This window comes from Hetaerina americana, unplaced genomic scaffold, assembly GCF_022747635.1.
Source record: "Hetaerina americana unplaced genomic scaffold, ioHetAmer1.1.p SCAF_46, whole genome shotgun sequence".
Lineage (NCBI taxonomy): Eukaryota > Metazoa > Arthropoda > Insecta > Odonata > Calopterygidae > Hetaerina > Hetaerina americana.
The window spans coordinates 3,454,310-3,481,024 of NW_027287052.1; the positions used below are offsets into that span (position 1 = coordinate 3,454,310).

The following is a 26,715-nucleotide window of genomic DNA, read 5'->3' on the forward strand; positions in this document are numbered from 1 at the left end:
GCTCATATTATCCGAATAGCTGTTATACTCTGGATTAATGCGAATAGGTACACCTTTAAGCCCAACAAAACACATATTTAATATACATTCAATGTAAATCTCTATGGGAAATGATGATCTTCTCGTATGAGTGGTGCGCAGTCGCTAAAGATATAAAGTTTATAATTGATTTTCAGAATGAATTTACAAATTTTTATTATTATCTCATTATCCTTGGTTTCTTTCAGGTACCGGGAATAGGTAATTTTAGAAGAGTTATCGGTGGATTGTACCAAAAATACCATTTAAAAAAAGTTAATTTTGAAAATAAATGCTTTTACAGAAGGAAATGCAAATTTTCCCCATGGATCAAATTGGGTCTCCCGATTAACTGCTAACCATAATACATGTTTCACTTTCTGGAAGGGAAAACACATTTCTTATGCATGCTTCTGTCTCACTTGGAATTTCTTAGTAGTCATGACTGAGAAAGGAAAAGTGGATAAACACGGTTTGTTTTTCACTATAAAATATAATTTCAATTTCCCTGTTGTAGTCGAAGTCAAAATAAACGATCTTGATTCGGTTATGGGCGCGGCCAAAACAGCTAACGAATTTCTGCACATGATCATAGGGAGTGACCGACCCTTTGCTCATTAAGGGATCTTTCAGGAAAAAAAATGTCAAATTATATTCAGATGGTATATTCCTGAATGATTTCAATCAGGAAATTATAAATTCCATTTTCGAAAATTCTAACAAAGTTTTATTGCGGACTTCAAACTCTCGCAAATTATTTAGTAAGGCAAATATTAAAGATTATTAATATTACAGACATGATAATGTTGAGCATAAACTTATGTGGGAATTATTCGATAAAAATTGATGAGCCATACGTGACACAGCACAGGTCTAAGTAATTGATGCGTAATCGCGGTTGGATAAAGTTATGAAGATCATTAGTTTCAAAGATAGAGCAAGAGTTTGAAATCTGAAATAAAATTACCTCTTCACAGGATAGCATCAAGTGACATATGGATCAAAGTATGTATTAAGTTTTTAAGTGCATTGTTTTGCATTGCAATTGCAAAGTGCATTAAGTTTTTCTTGAATTTTCATCCGCGAAAAAATGATGACTTCCGAATATTTCAAATTTGCATCTCATAATTCACCATCAAGCAAAAGAGAGTAAGCGGCTGGATATGGATCACATGAAGTACGTCCCGTTTAAAATGGTAATTTTGCGAAAGGGGAAATCTCCTCGACGGTACCTTTCTCAGAGAAAATATTCGGGTCAACGGAGCGATTATCGGACAAAGATGAGGCCATGTAATCATGCATTTCATCACAGATTTCGAAATTTACTTAAAGAGACAGATTTTGTTTTCAAAACAACAATGAAGACTGCAAAAAGCTGTCCGATGGAAAATTTTTTCGTAAAAAATCCTAGAATTTTTAGTTAAAGCCATTGAGAAATTGAACCATATGCCATCCATGCAACATTGTCTTGGTAAAATGCCATTTTTTTCAGGTGTCTAAACCTATCTCCGCCAGTATCACCAAAGAACCAAAATCGATCAAAGTTGAAGATAAGTTGGACACTCCTGTTGCATTAATCCTTGTTCAGATGTTTCTTAAATCGCGGTACTTTCCAGGAGTAACTGGCTCATTTGATTTATATCGTACAGCCACGGTGTAATTAAGGGTTGCTCCTTGCTCTTTCTGGCTCTTTTACGTTAGTCCTTCGAAAGATATATACCCTCGCGGTAACAAAATATATCCTCACCGCAGTCGACCCTTTCCCACCGCCAATCTTTGAAGATGGGGGAGATATTTACAAGTAGTCCAGAAATGGAAATTAGTTTCCAGACTTGCAAAGTCCGGACGCTATTGCTGAAGTTCATTATGAGAATGAAATTTATGAATGGAATATATCATCTCCCATTGATAATAATAATTATTATCGTCATATTTAATATTGTAATTACTATTATTATTATTTACATTTTTACCAGCACTCTGAGAAGTCATTCATTTCCAAAGTAGCGCAAGGGAATGAATTCGTTCTGTTATCCACAGGATATGAGGAAAGCCACAAACGATTACTTAGCGTCGACTTCGACGTAAGGGGCTGAGCCAAAATGACTTAAATAATGATGTGCTCAATGAATTATTAGTTTCCTGGGTGACAAATAACATTTAAGGGCCTTAATTTCTGAGAGAAACAATTAAATTTCTCATTTTATTGACTGGGAAATCATTTCGAATAAATCGTCAAAAACATAATTAATTAAGTACTTGTAAAGATTCGATGGAATCGTAAAGATTCCATTTTTTTATAAATTATTTATAAAGGAAAATTAGAGAGCAACGAAGAAATAAGAGCTACGTTAATTATTAAATTTGTCTTTCAAAAAATAATTATGCCAGATTTATGGGTAGAATAGCGTGGTTATTACTGTGAAAAGTGCCGACGAAATTTCCTGGAGGTTTCTGAAAACACCCGAGGACATAAATAATACTAATTTGATTTCATATTCTTTAGCATAGTCATAGACCAGAGTCAAACATTAGGCAGTTTTCAGGGACTAGTGCTCCATTGAGATTGTAATTCAATGGCAACAAGCTGTAGGCACAATTTTCAATGCCCCATAAAAGGAGATGGAGAGAGTAATGGGATTTTTCTTTCCCTTTTATTAAATATCTTTCCATTTATGCCAAATCTGCTTATTGATTTTTCTTCGTTTCCTTAGGTCAATTTTAGTATATGTTCAATTAAATTCTCATTTCTCCACACTATTTTTCCTTGTAGCATTTAACATCTTACAAAAGTCTCCAAAGTAAGCTTTTTCATTCAACAGTACTAGTCGAGGCTTTTATCTCTTTAAATATTTCAAGATTTAATCATACTTAGCGTCCAATTTTCCAATCTTTGCGAAGCGACGTCCAAGGCAAAACGTTTCTTTGATATAAGTTCATTTTTTCAAGAGGACGCAAAGACGATATAGAAAAAATATATCTGATAATTATGAATTTAATACTTCAAAAGTAAAGGCAGTTTTATGGAATTATATGCTAAGGTTGCAAAGTGTAAAATACTTGATAATAATGTGATACTTTAAAACATTAGCCACGTTGGTCAGCTTAAAAAATTTTAAATTTTTGAGGAAAACGTTTGCCCTTGTAAATTATGCGTATATAACTTGATAGCCAATTGTTACTCGATGTCATTGTCCAAAAGAAAAGATAAAATTTCCATAATACCATTAGAAATATCCACTTTCTGTATTTAAAATACGATGCTGGACGGGATGAAGGGAGGAAGAAAGTACTCAGAGCTGAAGAGGGACCTGATGTAGAGTAGGGTGTTGTGTTTTGCCTGGGGGTCACAAATTGTTGAATTAGTAATTTTGTCCATCCAAAAACCTACCTTAACCGGTAGATTACCTAATAATAATAATAACTCTAAATACTAATTTTATTTTGATTTTCCTCGATGGCTGCAGTAAATACTTTTTTTAAGGTACTTATTTCCACGGGTAAGGTCTTACCGCACCATACGAGAATCATCATCATAGGTCGTTCAGCTTCGTGGCTGACCCTCTCTAGTCATTTCTCCATCTATACCTGACCTCGAGTTGACCTCTTCAATTAGTCAAATATACAAATCTGGTTCCCGATCTAGTTTAAACATTATTGATCCCTCTCCTTATAGAACTACCTCAGTCGCTTCTTACATCAAGCACCATCTATTTAGATACACAGGTCAATCCACTGCTCCTTCTTATCCTTCATCGTCTCCCTTATACATGCATTCCTTTTATTCTCAGTAATCCCTAGCTTTGAACTCTATCCTGCCAAATCCGAGACTCTAAAGATGTCCAAATGCAAGCAACACAACCCGATGGTTTCTAATCTCCACTCAGCCTCCTCCATAAAGAGACACCCAAGCAAAACCAACTCTCTTACTTATGTTCTGTTTAGCGCCTCGCATAACAATCAATTATTTTCTAAAAGTTAACCTTTGTTTTAGCCGCTGACCGAGGTACGCTGAAATGACCAAAAAATGGTGCGTATTCACGTGGAATCTACGCAGTTTTCAAACATCTAAAGTCGGTATATGAATTACGAATATAATTTTTGGGCATGATAGAGAATGTGAATCAAAAAGGCTTGCGGAAAATTTTACTGCAGTTTTTGTAAGATTTGTAAACTATTTCATAACTTAACTCAAGGCTGGCAAAAAATAACAGCATCAGCGGACCATTAGCTACATTACTCACAAAAATATGGTTACGCTAAAAAAGGTCTGTATAAGTCACAAAAATGTTTCAAGATACCTGTGCCAAGGGAGGAAAAGGAGGGGTTATATGTTTAGGCATGTTATTCTAATGGGCGATCAAAAGATGCGCCTGACTGGATTACTGACGAGGACTTGAGGGGTCGAGGGAGGGTAAGGGGACGATTATGTGACCGAGGGATGTATTCCTAAGGGACGGAGGACAAGAGCCTTTCTCCCTTGTCAGGACCGTCGTTTTTCTTCAAAGGCATCCCCTCCCCAAACGGTATCTCCGATATCTCAAGAGACCCATTAAAAAAATGCGGAGAAGAGTTTGAAAAATGAATGGAGGGTAGCGAAGGGGGAAAAGAGCTCTCTGAAGCGAATTAAGGCAAAAAGAAACCCCTCGACGGCATAAATAAATAGAATCCTCTGTCGGTTCTCCCTTTAAAAGAATACTAACCCATTTTGCGTTCGGGTGCGAGATGAGAGATTGGATCGGCGTGCGCCTCGATTCGCGGGAGAGAAAGTGCGCAGATTGGAATAAATTCCCGCGGCGACTCTTCCTCGCGCATTGCTGGGAGGAACTACACCAAGGACTGCACACCACTCGCATTTTCCCCTTCGGGGTATGCTTTGATTTTTTTTGAATAAATTGATGGTTGAATGAAAAACTCCTCCGCCATTGCGCATCTGAAAACACTCTTTCTTTTATTCAGTACGAATAAAATTATGAGAATCGTTTCAAAAGATTTTCTTCAAGGTGTCTAATATTTTCACCGGCGTGAAACTATTGATTTGAAATGTCATTCTCGGTTCTAATGGTGACAATCTACCTATTTTCATGACCTACTTACTCCCTATTTAATACATACCGGAATTATTTGGTAATTATTTTTACCAATATTACAAGTTGGATTTATTCCAGGCCATTAAATGCATTTCAACTTACATAAAAACAAACAATATACATTTGAGGTCATTTAAACATATCTGAAATCAAAGTTAAAAAACCAAACAGAAAACGAAACCGGTTTTTCTGAACACATTTCAATTATTTTTGATGTTTGGTATATATTTTCTTAAATTATTCATATTGCTGGAGGGTGGTCAAATAGTTCTTCAGCTGGACTTCCAACGCCCGAATTTTTTATCGAGGTGCGGCGTTTTTTATATTTGTCTTCCATGACCGGCGTTTCACCTTTTGCTGAAGGTCATTCCTTACACGGAGCTAAACATGAAATGAAACCAAAAACATGGTTTCATTTCACTTTTGTTGTAAACTTTGTAAAGACAAGCAAAATTTTCCCGCAAGTTTTCCCAAAACGCCGTAAAGAATGCAAAGTATCCACGTTACTCTTGCGTCGAGGCCTCGAATCAATTTTTACTAAAATCACATAATAATCCAAAATTACCGAGTGGCTCTTAAAAATGTCCACATTTGATTATATGCACTACTCTTTCCGTATTTCTCAAACTTGAGCCTCAAAAATTTCAAATGGAAAGTCTAGCAATTGTGTTTACCAACTGATTCTCAATAAATGGAGGGAAATTGATGGGGAGCTATATCAGTTTTTTTTTACATTTTAATTTCCCCAGAATTCAAAATATTCCATCAAGTCTTAGTCTTATCAATCTTATTTTAAATAAAATATTACGAAGAAGTTATTATGTTACAACTTGTTATAAGACGTTGGAGAAACGAGAATGAAATATTGAGTGCTATTTTAAATACCAATTTACGATTTCGACTAGTATGTTTGAAAAAATGTATGAATGTTTCCGGAAATGCGAAGTTTTGTTTGCGAAAATGTTCAGCATCAAAATATCATTAATATAAGTCATTGCATCCGAAGAGGCAACAACACTATAGATGAATGGTGCAAGAATTGCTTGGGGTCAGATAAAATACTCTGAAAAAATATTAGGTGGAAGAATAATTAGTGTATTGAATACGTATCAGTCAATCAAACGATCAAAGGATTTACCACAGTTCTCTGTTATAAGCTGAAGGTCATATAAATGCTATTATTGCTATTATATATTAAAGGCAGTTATAATCTTACCTTTACTTACCTCTCATTATTCTGTGGGAAGATCATCATCTCCCCACAGAATAATGGGAGGTGAGAGGTGGAAAAAAGCGGATGAAAATGGGGAGAATAAAAGGTAGAGTGAGCCAATCCATTAAATTGGATTTCTTGGAAATGTTTTAAATTGTGAATACCAGAAATGGAAACTTGTTTAATTCGACTTTAATTAAAAAAAATGGTTTCATTCTTCATGAAATACATCAATGAGTGTTTTGTTTTAATTATGTAAGAACACCAAAAAAGAACCCTGATTCTATTCGTTTAATTTTAATTATGGTTTAAATTCGATTGATTCATTAAATATCCAAAATATACATGAATTTAAAGGAAAACTATTTCTCTTGGCGGTCTCTAAATTTCTCACTCTATTACACTTGATATTCATAGGCGGTATTGATCAATGTAAAAACAGTAGACACGAGTCTGAATGCATAGCCGGTGCTATTTCCCAATATTAAATGAACGCCACCGAGGTAGGGGGGGGGGAGATGGAAAGTGGCGAATTGATTGGATTTACTTCCGTGGCACTCCGAGAATCTCATTCCGGGCCCTTAACTCGGACGAAGGGTAAGCGTACGGCCTCTCCGTAATGGGCTCTCTCAAAAACCCGCTCGCTCGCCCCTGAGTATGACACCACCATCACAAACACTCCGCGTGCTATTTATCCTCCCGGCGTTATACTCGTTTCCCTCGCCTTTTGCTAAGTACGTATTTACGTGCGGGGTCTTCAAAAAGTATATATTTCACGACAGTCTCAAATCTTCCTTAATTACCCCCTTATTTTGCTTTTGGAGCGCAGGAGTGAGATGCTAGGTCATTAAAAAATGCCGGAATAAATTATTTCACTCCGTCTTTTGCAAGTCTCCGATATGAGTTTCATAGGACATGCTTCATTTGGATATTTAACTTGAAGTTTGGTGATGTGTCACGAAATTTCTCTACTTCGGTAGCAAAGAATAATTTATTTTCACGCGCCCCTTAACGCTACCGAAATATTTCTACCAATGGAATCTACGAATACATTTCCTCGACTTTACGGATGATAAATCAGTACTAATCACCAAATTAAAAAAAAAATGCTTCAAAATTACCGCAATTAAACAGAAAAAAACAAAGGTAATATTATAAAATAATAACATTATTATTTCAACTAGCCAATTGATTCTCCCCTGAGTTTGGCTTTATATGGCGTTGCATTACGTTTAAAACTTCATGCGGTATGTTGTAGGAATTTCAATTGATTAACAGGCTTTGAATTTCCATATTAACATAATCTCGTCGAAATCAATTTGCCTTAAAATCATAATTATTTAGCATATTAAACACGGAGGTTTCCCAATATTTCCTTACACCAGTCGTGTGTTTGCTGACAATTAGTGGTGCTTTGAGCATAAACACAAAATATTATTGTCAAAAGAAACGCATTCATGAATTGCCAAAAATATTTCATTGAAAATATATTTTCAATTTGTAAAGAGTGTTCAAAAGAAAAAGAAATAGGGCTTTGTGCGTTCGGTGGAATCCGCATTAACTGATTAAATTTGAAACTATTAAACATTTTGCTCTTGAGAGATTATCCCCCAAAAAAGCCAGCGAGCAATCATTCAGGCTAGATCGTGCTTTTAGTGGACCCATGTCGATTGATTCGGTGCAAGCACTAAATGCACCGGACGATTGAACAGTGGTACGCTATCAAATTTTTTGTTGGACTGGGAAAATCAGGTACGGAGACTTAGGAAATGATTTCCCAAGTGTTTAAGGATAAAACCATGCCACAAATTGCAGTTTTTAAGTGGCACAAGATCATTAAAGATGGCCGAGAGAGAGAGTGGAGGACGAGCCCCGCACTGGACGGCCGTCGATGTCAAGATCCGACGACAATATGAAAAGTGAGCTTTAGGTGCTGAATTCAGAGCGTGGGTTAAGTGTACGCATGGTTGCAGATATTGGCATTGATAAGGTGACAGCGCACGCCATTATCACTGAAAACTCGGCGATTAGAAAGATCTGCGCTAAACTCGTCCCAAAGGTCTTCGAAGAGATGAACAAGAGAATAGTCGAGTGTATGCTTCCGAAGATCTTCTTCAACGACATCGCGACGATTCTCCAACCCCCTCACAATCCCGACTTGGAACCAGAATTTTCCTATTCCCAAAGTGAAATTCTACATCGAGGGACACCACCGTGGGACCCCAAGTGCCGTCAAAGAAGCTGGCAGACCTACTCTTAAGGACCTCCCGGAATTCGCCTACCACGGTCCTTTCGAGTTGTGGAAAAGCCGCTGGCGAAAATGAAAATGTGTTGACACTCAAGATAAGTATTTTGAAGAATTTTGAGGAATTCCGTAATATCTTAAATAAATCCGAAACTTTTCAATACTATTTTTAATGGAAACCATGTAAGTACAATTGAGATCCACAAGAGTCACACCAGTTCACAAAAAGGCAAGTGGATGCGTAGGAAGTGTGTGCAACTTTGGAAGAAAATAGAAACAACTACATGAAATTCATGAATAAACCAGCTACAGCAGTATGGCCATACCTTGGTTTGCGCTGACATGCATTGCAATGCATGGTACGCCCAACGGCTTGACTATGAAGGAAAAAACGTAAATTCTGGCGACAGGGTGCATCACGAAAAATACAAATTCTATTCCAACCTTATTTTCCTAGCTGAATTTTACGCACAAACCCAGGGAATAACTCATATTATTCCATTTTTCACTCCTACTCGGGCGAAAATTTTATTCACGCCCCGCCTTCGCGTATTTTTCCTACTTTATTTTACACCACCTGCCAACTGCTGTGATCACGTTCATAGGTCTCTCATGTTTGCTGCACTACAGAAATGTATCATGCCTTTAGATAGACGAACAATGTTTATTATTTTCGTGCAGGGGAAGCAATATTTTTCACGGAAAAGCTCTCAAAAGAAGCTCTAATGGGCGGGAGCAAGAGTTTTAGAAGATTATTATCACCAAAGAAAGTTGTCGAGGGAGACTAAGAAGACTTGAGAATTATCTGGAAGGCATTTTCTCACATCGAGAGCTCTCATTTTCTCCGTTTCAGAGAGTAAATAAAAAACAGTGATAATGTAACGTATTGCCAGATTGACGAGAAAAACAAAGGCTTTAATTAATTGTGATATACTTTGATAAGTACTTACAATTTAGTCTGGTTTTATGCTTGAAAACAGCGTAAGCTAAAACATAATGCGCACGCGAAAAATAAAACTTATTAATATTAAAAATAGCATTAGAAATATTTTAACCTTTAACTATCAACATGGTATCGTATAGTGAGGAATGCTTTTTGACTCTGAGCAACAATTAATACCAGATTCAATTGCAAACATAAAACCAAAATAATTGATATCCTTAAGGGTATACATTTTCCATTTACCTTGCTATTTGATTTGATTTGTTTGCGTTTGAACCGTGCATGTATATAATATGATATTATACATATATTATATATAATAATACTATTATAGATATATATATATATATATATATGTGTGTGTATGTATAGATACTCGTATATAGTATAATGTAAACTCACGAGGAATCAGAAAGTTATTTATTTCGAATACCGATAGTTAGATGTAATAATCAAACTATTTAATTTATCTATAGAGACTACTTCCGAAAAGGTAACCTGATTATTAACTAATATGTCATATCAACTTTTTAAAGTAATATTTTAAAAGACATTTTAAAAATGAAACTACGCGAAAAACCCTCAGCTCAGAGCAGCAAACAGTTGAAATGGACGTAGAGAAGACCGAGTGAGGTATGAAATTACCAATGCGACACAACATTTTTTCCTAGACTTTTGAGAAGTTCCAATGGGCAGTTCTAATGGGATCCACATAAGTGCGTCTCATTTGAAACTGCCAATTCCACCCGCCTTGACATTCCGAGTCAGTGGATTACCGAATAGTTCGAAGCATCACTCTATAGCGAGATTCAAAAGCAAGAAGTTACTGGCGCAACTTTGCCTCACTCTATTTCCAAGGAACCAATTTGGAATCGTAAACCTTTCATATTTTTTCATGAGAATAATACTGAAAAAACTTAATTGTATTCAAATGTATTCCTCCGACTTTTCCGGATTTCCGTAAACTTGTCTTGGTTTTCCCCGAGTTTTTATCCCACCGCATTGTGTAGAAGTGGTCCAATTAGATCGACCAGAGTGGAAGGGAAAGTTAAGGGGAAAGTTTTCAGGAGGAAAAACAGGATGAGAAACTGGAAAAGCGAGGGAAAGAGTGTTCATTTGTCCCCAGTCCCCAGGGAACAAGGTAGAAAAAAATTGTAAAAACTCAGGGTCCGCCTGAACGGCACCAGCCATAGGAAGACTCTGTCTGGGGTCACGATGCTTCCAATACAAGGTCATTGAAACTAAAGCTGCAGTCAGCCTTCAGTCTCTAGAGCTTTATCCGTTACACGTCTGCGTCGAGAATGACTGCACACGGAGTATTTATCCGTTGCGGTCGTGTTCCCAGGACCTCGTCAGCGTATTCCCTCTCGCATTCACCCACCTCCGGCTTTCGTAAAACTGGAGGTACACGGTAAGAAAATTTGGGCAATTTCGCCCCCTCTCTTTCCCTTCGAAGAGACGCAATAATGCCCTCATACAATCCTAGATTTTAATGCGCTCACGGTTTAAAAACTATATTTTCTAAAGTGGCGGCTCATTTACTTTTTTACCCAAACCTTCAATTTTCCGATTTGTGTATGTGTGTGTCTCCCTTCTGTTTTCCTCACTCGTCTTCGGTGTTTGAAAGAGTAGGCATATGCATCGAAATTTTCCTCCCTTCATTAGTGTGAAATCAAAATATGATAACAAAATTCCATGACGTCTTTCTCAACTTAGCTCTTGAAAGTCAATAGGGAGTGCTCCATGTCTGAGATCACATTTTTAAAGTGTTAGCGTAGAACCCTGATATATGTTGAATAGAAAAGGAATAAAGGTTGGGAGGGAAATTCACGCCTCAATTCAAACGGATGCAAAGGGCTCATTCCACTAGAACGAGATAATAACTCTCAATCAATATTCACTCAGGAATCTTAACACTTTGGTACCGAGGTAGTTGACGTGTTTTGACTGTACCAGGGTAGGCTGAAAACTAATGCACACATGCTTGTACACCACAAATGAAACAACCTTCAGAAGCACTCCTCGTGGCAAAAGGAAGTAATATTCCCCCTCAACACGCATGCGCAGGTTTGAGGTCGTTACAATCATCTAGTGTGTTTTGAGAAGGGAAAATATGGAGACGTGTTCTAGTGCTATGTCAACGTGAGTTAACTTTTATTTTTCTCTCTTACCGAGGACTTAACAACTGCATCGACCTCATAGTTCGAGGTGTAATGATTACCCTTGAGGTGTCCCTTGAGTTGAGGAATAAAATAAAAATCTCAAGGCACAAGATCGGCGGAATAAGAGGAGTTTTGTTTGCTTTCGTCTGTGAGACCGCGTGGTACCCATCGTGCGCTGATTTTACGGCCCCAGTTAAACTTCGTTTCTCTTCTTCAAGACACAGCACTAGTTTACCGATAGACAGTTTGTCTAACTCCGAAGTGGCCTCATGTAGAATCGGCTTAAGAAGACAACCAAGAATCTCCAAAACAAATGCTGTGTTTTTCGTCCCCCCTGGGGAAGTGCGAGTGAGTGTGTTGGGGGGAGGGGGGCTCACCGTTGGTATCGGCGCGGTCGTCGTAACAGTCGGGGTCGCGGCTTCTCCGGGAGGAGACGCAGCCCTTCCCGCGCCTCTTGCGGCTCCTCCCGGAGCGGGCGGGCGGAGGCGAGGGCGCCTGAGCCATCCCCAGCGGCTGGTCCTTCAGCTTGGTCAGCAGCAGGCGCACTATGTTCACCAGGAAAACCAGGTTGGCAATCATTGACGCGCAGACGGGACCCGAAAGCACCCACACGAAGCGGGTCTCATTGATCCAGCAACTGCGTTGGAAGGGTTGAAGAAGGGAAATATTTAAATATCAGCTTATAAACAAGGATATATATATATATATATATATATATATATATATATATATATATATATATAAAACTTGTACAGCAATAAACAATTGGACAGCAAAACAATAGAGAAGTACTGAGTAAGTCAGTACTTCTGTTTCTTCCGAGGAAGACGGAGCTAAATTCCGTCGAAATTATTAAGAAATGACGTGTGAGTGTTCTTCTTTTTATGTGTTCTTATATTGTTTATTACTGTCCAAGTTTTTTATTCAACACTTCCGTGTTCAGCGAAATCATATATATATATATATATATATATATATATATATATATATATATATATATATATATACATACGTTAGTACACATGAATTTATCCAATCAAGTTCTGAGGACGTAAAATATATTACAGCTATGAGGAGGTGATGAAGGAATGATTATAAACAAATGTACATATGTGTAAGGTTTAGTTGGATAGGCGACAATGGAGTCCACCTCGTAAGAAGTTCAAAGACGCGTGAAGCTCATGCCTTCAGACCAGTGGAGCAACTTCCTTTCCCTATGTCGCCTGCAGTTTCCGCTAAATTTCACATCCTCGATTTAGTTAGACGAGTAAATTTGGTAAAGAGTTAAATGCCTTAAAAGCTAGGGCTACAACGCCTCCCATCCTCAAGAGGAAGGGATTTATTAATCATACTCTATCAACGGGAACAAAAGTAATTTGAAATCAAGCATATAAGGATTCTTAAAATTTGAAGCATCAGGTGCTGCATTTCATTAAATTTCGTTTCCCATGCTGAACATCTCAATCGACAGGGGCCTCCTACAAACAATCTGAACCACGACCGATGCCGGATAATGAAACGCGCATTCCTTTCGGATGAGCGAACAATTTATCGGCGTCTGAAGGTCGGCTCGCATCGGTGGTCGAAATGAGGGGCGGAAACGAAGGCAGCAGCCGCGGGGAGGAGCACCAGCAGATTACGGAGTTTTTTCAGAGCTCAAAAACGAACAAGGCTTTCGCATCTCGGCCCTTGTTTTGTTTCGCGCGTATTAGACTGAGAGGTTGCTTCGCGGCGGAGTGAACGCCGTTGGGCATAATTGAGAGCAGTTGGCCCGTTACCGAAATGTGGGATTCGTCTCGGAACGAAAGTTGTAAAGAGCCATCGGCGAGCAACATTCTCTTTTCTATGAAGATTCTATGAAGATTAACTGAACCAAATACGTGGAATTTTATAGGCTTTTTAAAATTCTTCAGATTCAACTGCATTGAGGAATCCCGTACATATATATTTATATATATTCACATATGACTACATGTATGTTGAGACTATATATATATATATATATATATATATATATATATATATATATATATATGTATATATATATATAGTCCCGAAAGGAAACGCCCTCCGTAATGCATTGACTCTATGCACATAATACCAAAGGCAATATTGACAACGTATGGTGACGCCGAAATGAAAAGGGTTTTTTTCATTGTAAAATATCCCAAGGAATACGGGAAATAAGGAAATTTTTATCAAAGACCGAATACATTAAGTTTAAAATCGAGAGAATATTTACATTTTTGGAGATAAATATTTATACTCTCCACTACGAGTGCCAATGAAACGGATAAGAAGCCTTTTCAACCCGACTCTGTTGTGTAAATATCGGAGTCTTCCGGAATATTTCGGTACGATTAAAATTCGTTGGAGTCCATTTACAGAGATCCACATCAAAATAAAATGCCATAAGTTTGTGGCAAAAGTTTCTTGTTTGATTTGAACGCGAATGGATGTTTTCGTCGCCATTTTTCAACCTTCCATGAAAGTCACGATAGTCTACCTAGTCGAGCAATAGTATATATTAAGGAGTTTAGAGTGACGTGATAATATTTTTTTAAAACCTCATAATGCTGGAAATTGCTTGTTTTGTGTGCATCAATTCTTCATCTAGTCCGTATATTCCTTCTTTGCAGGATTGGGAGGGAACGGTCGCTCGATGGGCTTCAAGTGGAGGGAAGGCATTGGCGTGTGGAGCAAAAAGTCACGAGGATACGTTGGCGAGGGAAGACTTACGACGCTTGCTAAAGGTCGTGTGGGGAGGGAGGCGGAATGGGAGGGAAGGGAACCGCGGATGGAATGTTTATTGGCGGAGAGAGCCAACGTGGAGTCCACTAGCTTGTTCAGGAGTCACAAAGTCGTGGCACGGAGACATGGTGACACGTCATTTTTTCATTTATTTATTCCTTATTTATTTATTTTTTCGGCGATCCTCTCTCGCTTGATTTTTGTCGTATTGAGTATTTAAAGATTTGTGTGGCGATCGACTTTTTTGAATACGGCATAGTTCTTCTTTAATTAGTTTATCCGGTGGATGGAGAGTATCTACCCGTACCGTCGTGAACCGTGTTCAAAATGCCTGCCTTGCAAAATTACATTTATCCCCGACCTACTCTTTCTTTGGTGAAGGAAGACGCATTGATTTTCCACGTAGAGTACTTTTATTACGACCTAGGTTTCGTTGCTGCGCAACAATTTAATGACCTTGAACGATAAGGGACCAGAATAACACTGTCCGACGATTTGCGGTCATACTTGGGTCAAAATTAGTATTGTGTGTATTCACCCCCTGCCACACACCCTACCGGTGGGTTGCAGGGTACTCAAGAGTCTAGATTTTTCCCAGGTACATCACAGAGTACATCACTTTCATAACAGATCAGTGTTTATCATCCACTTGTATATAAAGTTTATTCTCTCTGCAGAGACAAAATATTCTACGTGGCGCAGAGAGATCTAGAGTGAAATTGGAACGCTGAAGTAGCTCTTGGCAACGTCAGGATATGGTGAAGAGGCGAGAAAATTGTTGATTGTGAGAGAGGAGATAATTTCTGTCCGTGATACTATAGCCATACTAATATGACTCGTCTTTCGCTCGCGACTCCTTGCTAGCAGATTGACTCAGTTGCGGGCTGGTCGATTTGAATACGTGCAAATAGCTTCTCGAGCGTGCTACACTTACATATGACATAAGCTGCATATTAATGATGACACGCGAGATTATTGGAGCATTAGGACTGCATTCGCATGCAACGCTCGGATCGGGATCATACACACAACCAGAATGCTAAATTTTGTGGATAGTATAGTGAATAGTAATGGTGAATCTACGATGAGTATGGTGCGAGAGCCAGAGATTTAGCGTAGAAACTGGTCTGAAACTTTGAGGAGTCACATAATGTTATCACGATTTGCGGTATTAAAAATCAACATCATTTAATTGATTTCGAAGCACAAAATTATGCTGATAAAGGTTAATCAAGTATGAACTTTCAGAAAACCTGTAAAATGAGGTAAATATAAAATGAATAAGGTTTTAAGGTTTACCACGTAATATAAGGAAGACCTGGATTCAATGGCTCATTGTGTGTAAGTATTAATATTTTTCCATCAACTTCCAATTTTTTTAGTGTTTGCTATAAATAGATTTCGCGAGTGAAGAAATCAATAAAAATATGATTGCACACCACAGAAAAGACAGAAAATTTATATCTCTAGAGCTATGTTTCTTCAGAGTAAATATATCCATTGATGTCCGCAGACGTCAAGTGCTTGACGTCTGAAATGAATATTTTTAAATAGTGAACTTTTGCTCAGCCGTGAAATATTGTCTTACAATTGCCTTTCTAAACAAAGTAAAAATGAAGTTAGTTGGCTAGCGCCACAAGTCAAGAAGGGGTAAAAGGTAAAAAAGGATAATGAGGTAGGTAAAAGGGGTAAAAGGTAAAAAAGAATTTAATATAATAATTTAATATAATAAACAATTATAATATATATATAATAAATAATTATAATATAATAATTTAATATAATAAACTAATTTCATTTTTACTTTGTTTAGAAAGGTAAACTGTTTACGGCTATTGGAGTTTCACATTTATAATATATTACTAGCCGTAAGAGCTCATTTCTATTAATATTACAATTGCCATTTAGCAATTGGGTTTTATGCCCTTACTTCAGCCTCCCCTCGATTCATAATATAGTATACTCCAGATAACTTTCGTTTCCTCAATCGCAGAAAGGAAACTATACGCTTAAACGAATCTCAAATGCGAATTATGCCTTAATTAACCTGCTATTTATCAATGTGATGAGCTGAAGGAGTTAAATTGGCATTTTCTTTGATCACTCAGCAGACATTCATCCATTTGCTAAGGATCTCATAAGGGATTAAGGAAATGTCTTCATCCCTCGGAAGAGAAAATCTCTGGATTAGATGAATGGTAACACAGAGCAAATCGATGGTTTTGCCAGTTCAGTGGCCACATTAAGACATTTTCACCGGAAGTAATAAGGATCTATCCGTCAATTTCAGAAAATCTTTATTCAAAAGGCTCTGATGAATAAAGCTCATTTCACCATGGGACATGAGGATAAAGTGCCCACATTTTTAAATTGAAACGAATAATTATGTTTGAATTCCAATGGATTCATTTCATCCGCATTGCTTCATGACTGAGTGAAGTTTGCGCTAAGATCAGTATCAAAATTGTACGAAATATTTATTTGGCTTGGTGCTGATACCACTTCGGATAAAGTTTGCACATTTTCTTAACTTCCAGGGCCCAAATTGACGGACTTGAATTAGATACATATTACTGAAAATTCTAAAGGTTCCAAGATAGTTTTAAGCGTATCAGTTTTGAAGTCTCTGGGAGTCGTCCATGTGAAAAGTAAGCCTAAATTTGGTTGCGAAAATAAGAAAAAATAATTGCTGCTTTCGCACATACTTCCATATCATTGCATTCTCCTTTCGTCTCTTTCAACAAATTATTTTCATGCATGTACTTCTGTTCCTGAGACTTCAATTAGCTCATGTCGTATTACTTTCTTTAACATTATTCATCTAAGATAATTTTGGGTCTCACCTTCCATCTCAATTCATTTATTTATATTTAATTTATAGTCCAATCGTTGTTCTATGAAAACAGGTAGACTTGAAAAAGTTGTACCAAAACTATTTGATTCTAATGTGAATAACATTGAAAATCATTATCCACGCACCTTCCGAAGAAAAATTATAATCTAATTAAAATGCACGCATTCATTTTTTACGATAACTACACCACCGAACGCGAATGTAGTAGATAATTTTTGGGTCAAATGATTTTTGTTATGAAATTATCTCCGAAAAGCACATAGGCCATTTTTTTTATTCATAATGTTTTGTTGACATTGAAAAACTGCAAAAGCAAACCTATTTTAGGTCGTTATTTTTAAAATAAACGCTCAATATGACACGCAATGAAGAAATTAAAGCCTTTTTTATCGATAAGAAATGCGCGCAAGTCAGCGTTTGTAAGAGAAGTAAATGATGGAAAATTAAATAGTTAATCATCACTGGTGCTCATTTTCAATGTTTCACTGAGGAAAAATTTATACCCGCCAATTCTAACTTGCCATACTCTCTTGAGCGGTTTTTGTAATGAAGGCGCATTCCGGTATTATGTCCATATGTATTTTTCAAGTCTATTTAATTTTGGAAATTGGTTTTGGACAACAGTTTTGATCATCCATGAAGGCTAGGATTATATTATTGATGATTAAACTCTCATTAAATGTCTCAATTCGTTTTAACCAGCAAACCATACTTTATTTTCTGACTGTCAATTACCGGTTAATCGTGATCAAATATTATCACAAACCGCTCATCCCTTACCTTAACTCTTCCCATTTTTTACCAAATACTCCTGAAGTAAACCATTACCACCGAATTAACGTAAAATTTGCTCTCATGCTGACATACTCCAGAGATTTCCATACGATTATGTGATGAGGGATATGCTTTAAGACGTTAAATTAGCTGTTTTAGAAAACAGTTCATTTTTTTACTCACTTGACGCAGGAATAACAGCCTTCCTGCTGTCGTTCCCTATGGAGTTCACTCTCTATTACCAACTTTCACGGAACAATCCACTCGTTCAATACTATCACCGTCTGCATTCACTATGCAAATATTTCGCCCATTCTCAGTTGTGCGGGGAGGTTATGCCCCTTCTTGCTCGCCAACTTTTCACCACTCATAATTGTTCTTCCCACAACTTGTTTTTTTTCAATACTCAAAAGCAATCTGTTCGATTCAAACTCACGGTTCACCGGCTCGTAAACACGACGGGGTAAATATATTTCTGCACCATCGCCGCACATTCCCAGAATTCCCAAACCCTCAGCAAAGACTTGGGATCAGATTTTACTCGATAAAAGAAGGATTATTGGGAATACGACTCAACCATCGATTTTACCCGAACCGATTGCACGTTCCGGCGAAAAATGAGTGCTGGGAAGCGGGGAAGATAGGGGATACAACTTCACAACTGTCTGCCAAGTGTGCAGGCACTATACGTATGCTTACTGGAGTTGGAGATATTACTTGATAAACGCTCGCGATAAACTGAGCTCATGGTAAAGATGAACGTAATGGAAGAAAGTTAACTTTTTCAATTTTCCAAGGGTTTAAACATATCGATCAAACATTGTCCTTCGAGGTGAATTATCGACATAAATGAAATTAGAATTTAGCACAGAATCATACCTACAGCCTCATAGTTTGATATGAATTTGAAAGAGATGGTCCATTTTTCCACACTATCGATCCAAGATTCATTTATTACACTATCAAGAATTACACCATGAAAAATTGTTATGCTTCTGTTTCTTCACATGCTTGCCATTATCGCTCAGTTATGGAAATTTATTGCGAAAATGTTGTTATTTCCTTAATGTAACTTTAATCATCTTAACAAGAAGTGATACCTCATTATAATTCTTGCGAATGTTTTAAAATAAAATCTAATAACTCCCGCGTGAAGTACAAGGAGAATAATGAGTATTTCTTGCTTTAAACAGAGAAAAAATCGCACTCTCCCGTCTCCTCGAGAGACATTCCCCTAAGTTTCCTGTCTGAGAATCCTTCTTAAGTACGAATGAATACGCTTAAATGGTAGCTCATAACGATAGGAAATGGAAGAGTCCTTACAACTTTTTAAATCACTCGAGCTAATTTTCTTGCTAGCCAACATGGAAAAATAATGAAAGTCGTCTCACTTGTAGCTTAAAAAGGTTAAACCGCTCTTCGATTGTTACGTAGTGCTTTAAATAGGGCATTTTGCACCCATCTACTTAAAAAATTAAATGATTTGCTTTTATGCATGAGCCAGGAAGAATCTGCTGCAAAATGGTTTCCAGCTGACCTGCGCTTTGGCCGCCGTAGTTAAATTGAAATATGATTAAAACTCAATCATTGAAATTGTGTCAAAGGCAATTGATTTAAATCAGCAAACTAACATCTATATGATCACATTGATCAGTGAACAGCTGCCAAGTAGAGGATAAAGTTTTTATACAAGAATTATTATCATAATCTAACCATTGTCTCATGTGGCATGATTAAAACACCCCCCACATTAACAGAAAGAAAACTCTTCGAAAAATAATCTTATTTATCAACTTAAAGGAAAAACTTAGGTGAACGGTAAATAATTACGCTCATGGCAACATTCTAGTCCGCTTTCAATATTCTCCATGGAGATATTCTGAGAATACCTCTCCCCGGCTAAAAAATTTATAAAGAAAAATGCTTGACACTTAAAGTGGTAAACGTTCTCGGCGATATATTCAAGGATAAATCGCACATTTCCTTCCAGAAAGAGGAGATCCCATCATATGAATAATATCACCGGGAGGCAGTGTGCCTATTTCACTTGGTGGACCTTTGCTGGCGTTGAGTTCCGTCAACAAACGTTTGCTTTGGCCGTGCGCAAGGGGAGAGGCGGGAATGTGGAGGTGGGTTTACTCCGTGTCAGCACCCAGTCGACGCGCTGAACGCGGAGTTAACATACGCAAGACAACCAGATTCAATGTTCGTAGGAGGGTTGATTGTTAACTCTCCAAGGTGGGGGTCATTTCAAACGACTAAGTTGGACCTTCGTGGCCAGAGGAGATTTTGAAATGGCCGAAATATTAAATGCACTTGAAGGCTTTTCGGAGGAAAAGGAGTGCTTTGCGAAGAGTTTTAAATCGTGAACCTTAACTTTACGTTAACTTTAAACTTAAGTCTCGAAGAGTTTTTAATTGTGAACGGTTTGCTCACATTTAAGGCAAGCCCTTAGTGAAGTCACAGATCTCAACAGGATTTCTCATCTAGTGAGACAAAGAGTGAATGAAGCCTCGCGTGAAAAATATGACGGATTGGAATATAATATTAGTTTAGTGACTTGTAGTGGTGCGGAGAAGTATTACACAAAAGTAATTTTATAACTGAAGTAGCAATGAATATTTTTTAGAGGCTCATAAAATAACAAGCACAAATGACAGGTTGTACGTCTCTGGGATATTTTTGGCTTATCATTCTTTCGCTCTATTCTTGTGATTGAATATTTAATGAGAGTAAAAAGCAAACTTTGTGATAAACCATCTCAAAAAAGTATTTTCACTATTTAGGAGGGTTATTTATGAAGAAAGACATGACGAGAACGGGCAAGATAAAGTCTTCTAGAAAGTTATACAACATCCGAACTTGCTTGTAGCCTTAAGGGAATCATTATGGCCATACACTTCATTTGCAGATTACACCACCAGGATGACATAGGCTCCAACATTTACAGACTCAAGTGCTCGTTATATCATCAATCGACACATTTAAGGACTCCTAAATGTTTATATCAATAAAAAAATGCAAATATAAACTCATAAAGACCAATTGTTTCATTATGTGGATAGATATGCATTGTATGTATGTGTGTGAGATTGTATTTGTGTTAATATTAATGTACAAAAATACATTCTTATTTATGTATCAGTGCATATGTATGCACTGATACATAAATATAATTTCAGTGCGTATGTATGCATGTGTGACTAGCACCTTAATATTACATGCCTCATGTCCTAGAGTTGGTTAGTGTGGTATTACGCAGATTATCTGCAAAAGAGTTCATCCACATATAGAATCACAGCAGTCATAATTATTTCATTTCCTGAGTTCCGGGAGTTAATTGGACTCCAATGGGTCTTTCTAAATTCATCGGCCCGTAACGTCAGCTAACCCTCATAACTCAAATCCCATTCCTTAAGCCATTTGCAAGGCGTATTGCCATTCGGGTGGTAACCCGGTCATTGTTTATGCTAGTGCTCTTCCAAACTCAATTTAGCTTTGGAAAAAAAATTTGGTTTGCGCCGTCAGAAACTTTGTCGATTGTGAATTCTGTATGAAGGGCACCATGCCACGCAAATGGGGTTAAAAGTGCAAGTAAAGTTTTGGAGCTAAGAGTCAGATTATGGACCTTAATTTGGACAGCAGTTTTGTTTAAGTGAATGAAGGAACTTGTATCTTAGTTTATGGTGAAATCCAGGGGACATAAATTACATCATCGTAAACACTTTACAACATTTAAAAGTCATATTTTTAAAATGAAACTTATCCCTCCATTAACCGTTTTCCTCTGCAATGCTTAAATCATGCGACCATCACTGAGACGGAAAAAATGACAGAAAATCTCATCTTCATTTTCCTGCTTCTTTCTTATAGGTATGTTTCTCCAAAAAAGCAATTTTGAAGTAAATGTAAATGCCTAAGTAATTTACTTTTGGAAATAAATTAATGACTAAATTATGTTAATGAAAATATGAATGAAAACGAAATTATTTCAAAGTTTAATCTGTCAGAAAAATTGCAAATCTACCACTAGGTGTATCAATAAATGCCTACAAACGGGTACATTTTAGATGCACTATAACACTTGACTACTATATATATACTATTATTATTATAAGGTAATATACCGGTTAAGGTAAGTTTTTCTGATGGACACAACTACAAACAAACATTTTATTAATCCTGACAAAACAAAATCCATCAACCTAATCTACATCAGGTTCCTCCTCATCTCTGAGTACTTTCTTCCTCCCTTCATCCCGTCCAACATCCCTATCCTGTTCCTTCCCTTTCCTCGTTTGCCTAACATTCTCCCCTTAATTACATCCCACTGCCCATCAATACCCTCTTCATCCATTTGTCCTGCCTCCGTAGGATTTCACCCAACAAACCTCTCTCTTCGCCCACCATACCAAGTACTTCCTCATTTGTTTTCTTCTCTGTCCATTTCACCTTCTCCATTCTTCTCCACACCCACATTTCAAAAGCCTCCAGTCTACGTCTATCCTCCTGCTTCAATGACCACGTTTCCGCTCCGTACATAGCTACGCTCCATATCAAAGTTTTTACGAGTCTTTTCTTAACATCCTTACTCAACGTCCCCGTCATCAACTCCCTCCTCCTTGTGAAAGCCTCTTTGCCAAGCGCAATTCTTCTCCTTAAGTCCCTACTACTTTGACCGTGTTGGTCCAAAACACTTTCAAGATACTTAAACTGTTCTACCTGCTCTAGTTTTTGCCCTCCTATTTTAATGTTTAGCTTTGCCTTTTTCCTACCTACTTGTTTTCATTTTCAATGGATGATCGTAATCCTTGGTTGGACTGCGCACGAAGTTTCATGCCCAAATTTTGTAAAAAACATGCACATGGAGAGGACTGCCGACGTGAAGAGGACTAACCACATAGGAGCAATGGAATCGATTCACGACACATTCTGGCGAATCAGACAGATTATTGAGGAGAGTAAATTCAGAGTGGTATAAGGAGAACACCATTTTTCGTAGATACGGCCCAACAAAACTTGCTGGATTCGTCTGACGGAGAGGAAAGTGACTCCAAAATCGCACTCAATACTTAACAATGCCATTTGATTTTGCCTAAACAGGTAAACAAAAGCGACGAACGAGAGGATGCCGACCGACGTAAGAAGCATTGGCAGAAACGGTAAATAAAGTCTGAGACAGAAAAGCTCGATAAAAAATAAAGACGGAAGTTCCCGGCAGACACCAAAAATCGAGAATGACAGTACGATGATTGGCCACAGTCCGAAATTAATGAGAATAGATCGATGGCAAATAATTTGAACAGGAACAACATCTGCTTTATGAAGAGCGAACATCTCCTTCGAGAGAAAGGGAATTTTTGCTAACATTATTACAGCCCTCGCTTAGATTATTTTCCTAGATTGGTTTGCCCTGGTGGCGGCGGGGGATAACGTTCGCAGCTACCAACCCCGAGGTCGCGGGGTCGATTCCCACCTAGGTGAATTTTCCTCCATCTAGGGCTTGGTTGCATGTAATTGTCTTCAATGTTATGTCTTTAATGTAGGGGTTAGGGGGAAGAAGTGACTATAAGTCTCCACCACACCCAATTAAGTCGATAAATAAATAAAACAAATAAATGAATTTCTAGGAATTGATGTGAATAAGCGGTCAGAATAAATCCTCTACATGCACATGACACCGAAAATCAATGAGATCCTACTTACTTTTCTTATGGTCAGACCCGTTGAAAATTACCAGAGTTTCATATAAAATCTCTTATTCAAAAAAAGTTAAAAGCTTCACATGAATTATTTTTCACGCTCCGTAGGCATCCTAAAAGCCTTTGATGGACCATGATACGACTTTACGAATCGTTTACAAAGCTCTTTCATAGATTCTTACGCTCTCCGTATTTGAATGAAAAGGAGTTACAAACTTCTACCTTGGAAAGGGATTAGCGGAGGACAGAAGCTGCTCTCTTCTCGCTGCCTGCGAGATAGATTCCATCACGCCATTCTCTTACCCTCCGAAAATCCAACAATGCCGCCGCTTCACCCCGTTCCGTGTCCCACAAAATAATGGGAATAATTTAAGCACTCGCTGGGGAGTATTTAAATGGTCACGGCAACGAGAGGGCGGGGTCGTGAATGGGCGTTTTCCATGTTCTAGAGTCCCTTGTGCCAAGAGGAAGGGAGAGAGGGCACTATTAAATAATTGAACAGGGTTTCATGACCTTTAAATGGCCGAACACAGAGGAAACCTTTTGTACCGACGCTCTAAAACAAACACGGCAATATATCAGTGGGTAAGAACAATAATTTTTTTGTGAATTTGTCTGAGTTATAGGACCGAAGGGAAATTTATATCCATCAGCAACTAAACTTTAATATTTAACGGCACCGTGCAAACTCTATATATATATGTTGTCCGGGAATTTATCTTACGGGGTAGTTTTTCCCCCATTATTTGGAACAATGGTGGATAGGAACTCGCATTTCCAAATTTATGGGAAGCCTTCATACGAAATAGCAATACATACCTTCGAGGAAATTCAAAAAGTAACCATTTTTCGACACAAAAATTATTCCTCTGGCGCTCGGAAATTAAAGTTAATTTATTAAACGAGAAAAATGCCACTCGAAGTGTTCAGATAGAAACGTGGCAGACCGTTCAAATTAGGAAAAAGGAAAGGGAAAGTGATTCAAATAACCTTATTTCCTCTGAAAAAACGTCTCCCATTTTAAAGGCCTTTGAGCCCGGATGATATTAAAAACCGTCTTTCAGGAGAAGTGGCCGGATTATGTACCTATCGTCACATGCGGAGTGTTGAATACTCAAACTAATGGGCAGACGGGAGTGTTTCGCAAAAACAGCGCGCCATATGGATATGGCAAAAGCACAAAAGCGGGTTATTTTTAGCCTTTAGCGAAAGCGGATGTCAATTACGACTGTGCGCAAAGAAAGTAAAAGTCAGATTAGGTTTTAGGACGCGTTGATGGCTGAAAAAATGTTGAACCATTCTCCTAAAGGAGGCCATAACTTGAAGAAATGGCATCGCATAAGGCACGCAAGTTTCATTTTAAAAGAAACGAATTCCTCCAAAGTAAAATTTGTTTCGAGCACAAGACTAGTTTCAGCGAATATCGAAAACATCTGATCACCAGTCGTTGAAAATTTTCATCCAACCCGTCGTGTTCTCTCCCTAATTGTTTTTCGAAGAACATATTATTTAAACCTTAACATATTAAACATTCAAGCTGTTTTTCATCAGAGAAAAGTTTCCTTGGACAGTCTCTATCCGAGAAAAAGATGCCATGGATCGATTGGAATCAACTTTGAACAGTAAAAATCCGTTCGGGATATAGATTTTTGGAAATAGAACAAATGATCCGATGAAAAAGATCAAGGAGCATATTTGTGGGCTAAAACATAATTCACGCAGGTAAGTAAAAAGTCCTTTAAGTAAGTAAGTAAGTACTTCTACGTAAGTACTTAACGTAACGTAGGTAAGTTCTTAAAGTAATAAGGAAAAATTACAATGTACATAATCAATCTTGGAATGAAAGCACAAATTAATAAACGAATTCACACTAATATATTTAGGTATTTATTTACATTTGCCACCGCTCCAAGTCATATTTTCCAAAAAAACAACCTGATATTCCGCATTAAAATGAGGTACGTATTCTTTGATTCCGCATACTTCTTCCCCCCATTCCGTCCAACGTGCCAGCCCATCCTCGCTCATATAACCTACTCCCATCTACGACGGTTGCTATACATAATCATAGCCTTGACAACACGACGTGCTCAAGGCGCCATCTGACGTTTCCATCTGAAAGTTTGACCCTTCTAACGCTAACTTTCTTCAGAATATTTTGTCATTTGATCATAACTTGTGTTCATTACAGTGACTCGAAAATTTTGTCTCAGCAAAAAAATAGAGTGAACTCGTGAACACTTTTGTGCGATGATTTTTTACGACTTTCGACGTGGATTATCGAGACAGGATTGCATCGATCAACTTACTTCCACTTTTGGCAATGAAGCCCCATTCTTTGCCACTGGGAAACAATGGTCTAACAATGGTCTAAATGGAATAATCGTGGCCGTCGTTTGCTCAGCGACGAAAGTCGCGAAGGTCGTCCCAAATCAGTTTTTGTGCTAGAAAAAATTGATGTTGTGCAAAAACAAGTATCACTCGTATCACTATCTTCAACATTTCGACGCCTATCACAGGCTGAGAAAGGATTCACGGAGCACTTAACGGCCATAAAATATTTAGAAGACATCTAAAATACTACGGAATATTTTTATAACGTTCGCAATGTTAAGCGCCAAAGTATATCCTTCATAATAACTCGCATTATTAGTCATCAGTTCGATTTCGAATCGCCGAACGAGAGAACTCGCCTCTCTCTGGCCCTCCCCCATTATTTCCAGACGAGACCGCGTGGGATCTCAAATGAATGAAAGAGGGGCGTGGAGAAGAAGGATAACAAAGGCAATGACGCCCTCCGTGCTCCCATTAAAAGAGCGCACACCCAAATGCGCAATCCAGAAGGCCATTGTTAAAAGAACAAAAGACTCCTTCGGTGGATGGTGCTTCTCTTTCTCCATCTCTCTTTTTTTCAGGAGAATATTCCGAGTCCGTGGAAAAAATTGGGACGGAACGATAGAAGC

At 37.8% G+C, this 26,715-nt stretch overlaps 1 protein-coding gene across 1 annotated transcript in view; it reads right to left on the reverse strand.

Annotated features, from left to right (window-relative positions):
* LOC139693294 (calcitonin gene-related peptide type 1 receptor-like) overlaps positions 1 to 26,715 on the reverse strand; it is a gene marked incomplete at its 5' end in the record, with an annotated part of 88,679 nt that overhangs the window by 13,233 nt on the left and 48,731 nt on the right. The window contains one exon of the mRNA XM_071591407.1: positions 12,049 to 12,308. Within this exon, the coding sequence (XP_071447508.1) occupies positions 12,049 to 12,308 (260 nt within the window). The remainder of the gene's footprint in view (positions 1 to 12,048; positions 12,309 to 26,715) is intronic.